This window comes from Colossoma macropomum, unplaced genomic scaffold (genome assembly GCF_904425465.1).
Source record: "Colossoma macropomum unplaced genomic scaffold, Colossoma_macropomum, whole genome shotgun sequence".
In the NCBI taxonomy this organism is placed as follows: Eukaryota; Metazoa; Chordata; class Actinopteri; order Characiformes; family Serrasalmidae; genus Colossoma; species Colossoma macropomum.
Window position 1 is genome coordinate 252501 of NW_023496024.1, and position 10000 is coordinate 262500.

General features: G+C 44.3%; 1 protein-coding gene across 2 annotated transcripts in view; it reads right to left on the reverse strand.

Annotated features, from left to right (window-relative positions):
• The window catches only part of LOC118804036 (acyl-CoA dehydrogenase family member 11-like), a 25730-nt gene that overhangs the window by 5577 nt on the left and 10153 nt on the right, over positions 1 to 10000 (reverse strand). For both annotated transcript variants that reach the window (XM_036564643.1, XM_036564644.1), the window contains exons 7-12: positions 9364 to 9513; positions 8890 to 8984; positions 8681 to 8780; positions 7329 to 7469; positions 2952 to 3044; positions 217 to 324 (exon numbers count right to left, since the gene is read on the reverse strand). In XM_036564643.1, coding sequence (XP_036420536.1) covers positions 217 to 324; positions 2952 to 3044; positions 7329 to 7469; positions 8681 to 8780; positions 8890 to 8984; positions 9364 to 9513 — 687 coding nt within the window. The remainder of the gene's footprint in view (positions 1 to 216; positions 325 to 2951; positions 3045 to 7328; positions 7470 to 8680; positions 8781 to 8889; positions 8985 to 9363; positions 9514 to 10000) is intronic.

Sequence of the window (10000 nt, forward strand, 5' to 3'; positions counted from 1 at the left end):
GCTGATGCGTGTGCGTGAGCCGCTCCGCTCTGACGAGGCTTTCCTCTGCGGAACTCGTTATGACGTCGCTGCGGTCAGAGACGGTGCGACTCTGCGGTTTTTCCTGACCGGAGCTGACAGGCAGCCGGGCCTGACCCCGCCCCCGCCACCGGATCTGTAATTTGTTCTGTAATATCCGCTTTCAGATAAGATCAGAGAGACAGAGCGTTATCTCACCTCCACGTCAGAGAAGAACGCCTGCAGCACCTGCCCTGAGGACTTAGAGATGGAGCGCAGAACATCCAGAGACAGAACGTTAGTGGTTCCCTCCCATATACTCAACACCTAAAGGGGGGGGAGAGAGAGAGAGAGAGAGAGAGAGAGAGAGAGAGAGAGAGAGAGAGAGAGAGAGAGAGAGAGAATAGGGAAAGCAGAGAACACAGAGAGAGACAGGGAGAGAGAGAGAGGTAGAGAGAGAGAGAGAGAGAGAGAGAGAGGGTGGATAGAGAGAGAGGTGTAGAGAGAGAATAGAGAGAGAGATAGAGAGAAACAAAGAGAGAGATGAGTGATGGCGAAAACAGAGAGAGGTAGAGAGACAGAGAGAGAGATGAGTGATGGAGAGAACAGAGAGAGAGATAGAGAGAGAGAATAGAGATAGAAAGACAGAGAGAGAGGCAGAGAGACACAGAGAGAGAGGCAGAGAGAGAGAGAGAGGTAGAGAGACAGAGAGAGAGACAGAGAGAGAGAGAGACACAGAGAGAGAGGCAGAGACACACAGAGAGAGAGGCAGAGAGAGAGAGAGAGATAGAGAGACATAGAGAGAGAGGTAGAGAGACAGAGAGAGGTAGAGAGAGAGAGAGACACAGAGAGAGAGGTAGAGAGAGAGAGAGAGGCAGAGAGACAGAGAGAGAGGTAGAGAGAGAGAGAGAGATAGAGAGACATAGAGAGAGAGGTAGAGAGACAGAGAGAGGTAGAGAGAGAGAGAGACACAGAGAGAGAGGTAGAGAGAGAGAGAGAGATAGAGAGACAGAGAGAGAGGCAGAGACACACAGAGAGACAGGCAGAGAGACACAGAGAGAGCTGGGTGAAGGAGCTGAGGCTGAGCTGAAATCAGTAAGGTAATTAAAGTATAATAATTGGCGGATGCTGCGGTGCGAGCGGCGCTGTGTTTTCGGGAGAGAGAGAACAGAGAGATCTATCACTATTACAGAGATGAATGAGTCTGCTTTCGCTCACAGACGCACTGAGAGATTACACAGTGTTTATGCTGAGACCCCCCCTGCCCCCCCACTCCCCCTGCTGCGCGGGTAATAAGCTGTGTTTAAAACAGAAACATTCACGCTGCTCTGAAAACACCGCCATCACACTCAGAACACTTTACATCTACAGAACAGATACAGCGATACAAAACACTGCTCGACCTGATCCCACAGCGAGTCTCTACCGGTGTGTTGATGTTCACACGTTCATTTTATTACTGCATTAAACTGTATAGAAGGTCTATACTGTAAACTTCAATACCATACAGTACACTGAGCTAGAATTCAAGACGATTCACCACGACACAATTACATACAATCACCTCCGCTTCAGTACAGTTACTACCACGTTCACCCACATCACTACCTCATCACTAAACCTCACTACATCATTACCACATCACTAAACCCCACTACCACATCACTAAAACTCACTACCACATCACTAAACCCCACTACCACATCACTAAACCCCACTACCTCATCACTAAACCTCACTACATCATTACCACATCACTAAACCCCACTACCACATCACTAAAACTCACTACCACATCACTAAACCCCACTACCACATCACTAAACCCCACTACCACATCACTAAACCTCACTACCACATCACTACCACATCAATAAAACTCACTACCTCATCACTAAACCTCACCACCACATCACTACCACATCACTAAACCTCACTACCTCATCACTACCACGTCACTAAACCTCACTACATCATTACCACATCACTGAACTTCACTACCACATCACTACCACGTCACTAAACCCCACTACCACATCACTAAAACTCACTACCTCATCACTACCACATCACTAAACCTCACTACCTCATCACTACCACATCACTAAACCTCACTACCTCATCACTACCACATCACTAAACCCCACTACCACATCACTACCACGTCAATAAAACTCACTACCTCATCACTATCTCATCACTAAACCTCACTACCACATCACTACCACATCACTAAACCTCACTACCTCATCACTACCATGTCACTAAACCTCACTACCTCATCACTACCACATCACTAAACCCCACTACCACATCACTACCACATCACTAAACCTCACTACCTCATCACTAAACCTCACTACCTCATCACTACCACATCACTAAACCTCACTACCACATCACTACCTCATCACTAAACCTCACTACCACATCACTAAACCTCACGACCTCATCACTAAACCTCACTACCACATCACTACCACATCACTAACCCTCACTACCTCATCACTAAACCTCACTACCTCATCACTAAACCTCACTACCTCATCATTACCTCATCACTAAACCTCACTACCACATCACTACCACATCACTAACCCTCACTACCTCATCACTAAACCTCACTACCTCATCAATACCACATCACTAAAACCTCACTGTCACATCACTAAAACCTCACTGTCACATCACTAAAACCTCACTACAACATTACAACCATGTCACTAACACCTCACTACGTCACTAAAATCTCACTACCACCTCACTAAAATCTCAATACCACCTCACTAAACACTTAATACCACCTCTGCCACAGATGGACTACATTCAGTAACTGTAGAACTACAAAGTGAAACTGTATGGTCAGTGGAGCTGATCGAATGGACCGTGAGTGTAGATATGCGGAGGTGTTTCTGATAAAGTGGCCAGTGAGTGTGAATGTAGGTGTGCTGTACCTGTGCGTCTCTCAGCATGGCGGGCAGTCCAGTGTCCTCTATGTAACCCTGACCTCCAAAACACTCCAAACCCTCAGACACCACGGCAACCGCCTGAAACAGAGTTCAGACACGGTTCAGAACAGGTTAATCAGTATCACTCTGCTGGGCAGCTGCACTGCAGGTCTGGGTCAGTGATGAATTCCAAAATAATAACAGCGGCAAATTTCTGTCACGGGTTTCTTAATAATTAACATTAATTATTAATAATAATGATTATTGATATTAATTGATAATTAACACTGTTGTAACTTTAGCTTTGTTAGGAAATGTCAATGTCAATGTGTCCAACTCTCGCCTCCTCGCTTTGAACCAGTGCGCTGCTGGATTTGTGGAGTTTCGGCTCGTTTCTGAGTCAGAAAAGCTGACATTGATGCTGCTCAAACATGTGGCAGCACATTTTTATCCTCAAAAGGCGACTGCAGGCCAAACCAGAGCTACCGAGATATTTCAGCGAGTTCTACGATGATATTCTTTCAACATACAAGATTATGTCCTGCACACTGTGTCTTCCTTTATTAAAAAATCAGTGAAATTAGTAAAGTACAAAAGAATTAACTATGATTATTTTTCACCAGACTACATTTAGTTAAAAAACATAAAAATCAGCTTTGAAGTTTTAGACTCCTGGTCCCTGTACTTCACTGTTCAGGTGTCCATTTGGGGGGACGTTGTCTCAGTGAAGTCTCTGCTGAGTCGGATTCAGCCAGTTCAGTTCTTATAGGAAATGAAGCAGCGCCATCTGGTGGCCAAATTCAATTACAGCCATAATGGACCCTTCATAATGGAGTGGTCCTGTACCATAACGTTTGATCAGAGGGGTAACTGGGGTCTAATGGGCCGCTATGCCAAAACAATTAACCATTTTAATATTACTATTAATTTAATAAATTAATGATGTTGTAATCTGCCTGTTTATCCACTACAGTTATGTCTGAAATGAGTAGATGCTCTAAAGGCTTGGCTTAACATCTAATGTCACACTACTGTTAGACTCTCAGATGGAGTGGAGCATTATTTAATAAACTGTCCCAGCAGGTCAGTGGAGCAGGTCAGTGGAGCAGGTCAGTGGAGCAGGTCAGTGGAGTCTAAAGGCCGTGTGAAGTTCAGTTTTATATCAGAAATGTGACTCTAATGAGCCGAAATGTCTTATTTTGGGAGAAAGAAGAACAAGGAAAGACAGACGGAGGATTTAATTAATGTTTATGTTGTAATTAAGAGCCCATCAGTTCAAACGTTCACTGTTTAATCACCTTTATAACATCTGACAGTGAGACTTTATAAAGAGCTGTAGAAGACAGGCAGAGCTTCAGCAACATGTTTTCAACTTTCATAGAGTTCTATAAACGTTTTCCGCCGACACTGAGCAGAGCGGTGACATGACAGAGAAGCAGAACCTCATTGGTCCTCTTGGGTGTATGAGAAGTGCTGATAGGCTCACAGGTAGAACCTTATAGAACTAAGTTAGAGTTGGACTGTGGAGACAGAACCTTTTTCCAAAAATGAATACAGCCTAAAAAACACCTCACATAATGTTAAGAAGTTGTCACAGAATAAGAACATGAGAAAAACTCAATTTTGAGAAAAATGTCAGAACCTCATAATTCCAAGTGGACAATTTTGATTTTGTATTAACAGTTATTTCTTTTATTTAGTCCAATCCACTCACAGGAGCAAAACTAAGGAAAAACATCAAACCAAGTGTTTCAAAAATTAGCATTTCACCTTTTTTTTTTTTTAATCTCCCCAATTTAGTCGTCTCCAATTCCACCCGCTAGTTAGGACTCCCCCAATCACACGATGCTATCAACGCTAGGAGGGTGAAGGCTAACACAGGCTTCCTCCGAGACCTGTGAAGCGCCACCGCTTCTTTTCGAACTGCCGCTCACGCAACGTCACTGGACAGCCGAACGCGCTCGGAGGAAAGCGCCAACCGCCAGATCTGTTACGTCAGCTAACAGACGCCAGCACTGACTAGCATCGCGCTGAGTGATGGGGGGAGAAGGGGGGGCCAGCCTACCCACCCAGAGAGAGCGAGGCCAACTGTGCTCTCTTGGACTCCCGGCTACGGACGGCTGTAGCATCACCAGGGATCGAACTCGCGATCTCCTGCTGAGGGCCAACGCTTAGACGGTTGCGCCACTCGGGAGCCCCAACATTTTACCTTTAAGAACAGTTTGTTTTCAGGAATACTACTTCTGAGAATTATTCTTAAAAAAATGAAAGAATCCTTAAAAGTTATTTGAAGATTTTTCAAAACTATTTTCTTAAGAATGAAGTTCAGAACACATACTTAAGCTATATATCATATATCTTAAAGCACTTTTGTGAATCTGGGCCCCTGACCCTGGGCTATTTCTGCAGGCCAGCGCTGCATGTGCTAATGTTAATGAGTCTGAAAATCAATAACAGAGAAGATCTCAGTCGGTGGATTGATCTGATATTTCCTGATGGGGGTAAACAGCCTCCTGCGTCTGATCCAGGTTCTCCAGGTTCAGGGCTGGTGATCACTGAAAAAGACCTAACTCTGATCTGTTTGGTCTCCATGACGACTTCAGTACGGACTGAATTTTGGACAGTATCTATTCCAGAATATCAGCTCCTACCTTCATAATCTCATCATGAACTCCAGATAAGAAAACAGCATCACACAAACATCCTAACTAGACTAAACCTCCTAAATCCTGTCCTAACTTTAGGATGAACCCCAACAGGGTCCTCACTTCTGTTTAAGGTCCGTTTCTATGGTTTTTAGGCAGCTGAGTCAGCAGCATAGTTCACTACCAGCATAATGAGCTCCATTTATTCCTACTGTAAAACGCTGCTTTCACTGTGAGATGATTTTCTTTTCTAACTCTGCGTTTTAAAGATCTCAGACGCTGCAGACTCGATCTCCACCGCCCCTCTGATCACCTTCGTGTGTTAATGTTGATGATGAAATATTACAGTGATGGTGGTGAATAATGAGGAGACGGAGCTGAACGTGTGTCTGTTTATTAGGAGGAGTAACGTTAGCGCGCTCGGCTAAAGCGTTTGGGAAATGGAGACTGAAACTGGGGAGCGGCGACGCTCTGATAAACAGCAGGGGGCGCTCTCACAGTATTCACTACCTTACAGTTTATCACACTTTAGTTCTGTTTGACCTTTTTTATATCAGTAACAGCAGCTTAACTCACATTTTAACGTTATTCTGATGACGTGTTTACGTTTCAGCTGTGTGTGTTTGGTTGGTGGCTAGAAAACAGACATGGCAGCTGATTGTCGACTCTGATCGAGTAGGTTAAGATTCTCTAACTGGAGATAAGATGCTGTAAGATCAGATAAGATTCCTAAATTAAGATCAGATTTGATTCTGTAATATGAAATTAGTGTAAAATCTGATTTTGACCTGTCAGATCTGAATCTGAACTCAGCACTAAAGAGAGGGAGTTTCTGTAGCATAGCGTATGTGTGTACAATAACAAATATATTTACATATTTAGTTAACAGTGTTATTCAGACGTGCGCTCTAGTAATAAAACAGACTGTGTTAATTTCTCTAAATATGAGTGAAAACATTCTGTGTTATTCTGTGTTAACTGTGTTTTTGGGTGTGCTTTCCCTTTGGTGTCAGATCGTTACACAGACTGACACCAGGGGGCTCCTCAGGGGTACTGAACTCAAACTAAAGCGGGCTGTAAGCAGACTATCCAGATGTTCACCCAGCTGTGAGACTACATAGGAGAGAGTGACTGCAGTGCAGTGTGAATAGAGCCCTGTCCAGAGAGGGTCAGTCCTCCATGGGGAGGGGGGTCATATCGGTCTACCTCAGTCTGTGGTGTTTATGATTCACACAGGATAATAAAGCTCAACATACAGGACTCGTCTGTGTGTCTGTCTGTGTGTCTGTCTGTCTGTCTGTCTGAACATCAGTAATTCAGATTTTATTCCATCTAATTCCGCTTCACTGCTCGGCTGTAAAGCACTCTGAGCTGCTGTTTGTATGAAGAGTGCTTATGAATAAAGTTTGCCTTATTTTTATTATATTATAAAAAATAATTTTGTATATGTATTCAATTATTAATGATTTTGAAGGTTGTTCACATTTGACGGGAACAATAATTAATAATTAAAACAATAATACTAATTAGTATTGTAATAATACATTTTATTAACACAGCACTTTTCATACGCAAAGCATCTCACAGTGCTTTATAACTAAAAAGTAAAATTAAGTTATAAATGCAAAAACAACAAAAACAGAAAAAAGTGAATATATATAATGAAATATCAGGCGACTGGGGCGCTTCACCGCGGCGTTTTAGTGGCTGTGCTGTGGTGAAGGATGTGGGCGTGTACCTGTTTTCCTGAGTAGAGTTTAGCGACAGGTGTGAGCAGCCTGAACAGGTGAGTCTCTCTCTCTGTAGCCACTCCTGTTTCCTCTCGACCCAGCAGACGACAAACCTCCATCATCAGCAGGAAGGCAGCGCGGGTCTCCACCTGACCACACGGGGGCATTTCAGTCTCTCTGACAGCACAGTCACCTGTACACTCATACACCACGCCCACTCAGCCTGCAGCAGCTCAGCCACGCCCACTCAGCCTGCAGCAGCTCAGCCACGCCCACTCAGCCTGCAGCAGCTCCACCTGATCACACAGGGGCACAGTGCTCTGACATCACCAACACCTGTACACTCATACACCACGCCCACTCAGCCTGCAGCAACTCAGCCACGCCCACTCAGCCTATTACAGTTTAGTCCCATCTGACTGCTTGATGTGATTTAGCTAACAACCATGGCTAACAGTCCACCAGGGGGCAGTGTAGAGCTCAGCAGGCTGTCTGCATTAGCTGGCTGATGTTTCTACAGTGCCACTGGAAACAGGAAGCTGAGGTTCTGATTGTCGTTTAAACCGTTTACGAATCCGTAACGGTTCACTCGGCTGTTTGTGGTGCGACGAAATAGGAAAATGTTTCAACGTTATGCAAATGCAGATTACACCTTTATGCAAATGAGTGCTGGCTTTATACCGAACTGCAGACAGTGAAGATCTGGAGAGAAGACGTTTGATTGGACGAAGTTTAAATGGGTGGAGTTAAATCATACAGAGCTCATACAGTCTTAAAAGGATGGTTCTTGAAATGTTCTCTAGTAAAGACAATCGTCCTATTTAGAACCGAGAACATCTGCATGCTTAACTGGTTCCCTGCATGGTGGAACGGCTCTTCAGATTGATGAAGAATGTGTTGTTGAAAATGGTTCTGTATAGCAGAATAAAGGGTTCTGCTATTGTGACAAGCTTGACATCGTAACAACAGCAGAACCTTTTTTGGTGCCTTTTCGAAAAGGTTCTATATAGAACCATTTACGACACGTTCTCCATCAATCTGACGAACAATTTTGCAATGCAGAAAACCATTTAAGCATGCAGATAGCTGTTTAAGTGTATATGGTTCTATATAGAATCATATATTTACTAAAGAACCATTGAAGAACCATCTTTTTTAAGAGTGTAGGTTACGTGCTAAGGTACCTAGCGTGGATGACAGATGCACTCTGAAAACTATAAAAGCATAAAAAGCAGAATTTTGTTTATTGTACATTTTTTGGCGAGAGCAAGCTCAAGTGGACAGGTAGCGTAACAGTGACCGGCGGCTGCTGCCACTAGAGGGCGCTGTCACTGCACTGTGACTGAGATCAGTGAGATACCTCCAGCCGGCTCAGGGTCTGTACGTGCAGTGGACGGTCCTTCAGCAGCTTTCCGAACACGGAGCGCTTAGTGGAGTATTCCCTGCCCAGCTGGGTTATCCTGACACCACAACAATCAATAATTAATCAATCAATAATAATAATCAGTAATTCATCACTATCCATAACATCATCAACAATAAACATGTTTACATATGTACACTGATTACCTCCTCATAGCCGCTACAGCAGACACTGTGTTGTGGATCCTGGTGAGAGTTAGCATGTTAGCTATGGAGGCCACGCCCCTTCCCTCCTCTGATAACTACACACAGAGAGAAAATTCATTTTAATTTAGTAATTAAATTATATATTTATAATGAGAAACCGTAGAACAGACTCAGTTTATATCACAATACCTACATTTAGAGTCGGTTATTCATTCAGCCTAATGAGAAACCGTAGAACAGACTCAGTCTATATCACAATACCTACATTTAGAGTCGGTTATTCATTCAGCCTAACGAGAAACTGTAGAACAGTAGTGACCTAGCGTGAATGTGAGAACAGACTCTGCTAATGTTCTCACTATAACTTTAAAGAACTCTATCAAGAACGTGTCACTTTGTGCTCTTTTAAAACGGTACATTGTGTTTTTTTACAGAACCGTAAACGAGACACAGCAGAGCGAAGCGTCGACGTACCAGCCGAGCGCGGGTGCCGTCCAGCAGCAGCTCCGCCGTGGGCATCTGTCGGGTTCCCAGCTTATCCTTCAGTCTCTGGATCTCTATTCCGTTAGTGCAGCCATCAGAACCCCAAACCTCCGCGCAGAACAGAGACACTCCACGAGTCCCCTGGAGAACACATTAAAGTGTGTGTGTGTAGGTGTGTGAACTGTGTGTGTGTGTGTGTGTGTGTCTGTGTGTGTGTGTAGGTGTGTGAACTGTGTGTGTGTGTGTGTGTGTGTCTGTGTGTGTGTAGGGTGTGTGTGTGTGTACTGTGTGTGTGTAGTGTGTGTGTGTGTGTGTGTACGGTGTGTGTGTAGGTGTGTGTGTGTGTGTCTGTGTGTGTGTAGGTGTGTGTGTGTGTGTACGGTGTGTGTGTAGGTGTGTGTGTGTGTGTGTGTACGGTGTGTGTGTAGGTGTGTGTGTGTGTGTCTGTGTGTGTGTAGGTGTGTGTGTGTGTGTACGGTGTGTGTGTAGGTGTGTGTGTGTGTGTACTGTGTGTGTGTAGGTGTGTGTGTGTGTGTGTACGGTGTGTGTGTAGGTGTGTGTGTGTGTGTACTGTGTGTGTGTGTACTGTGTGTGTGTAGGTGTGTGTGTGTGTGTGTGTACGGTGTGT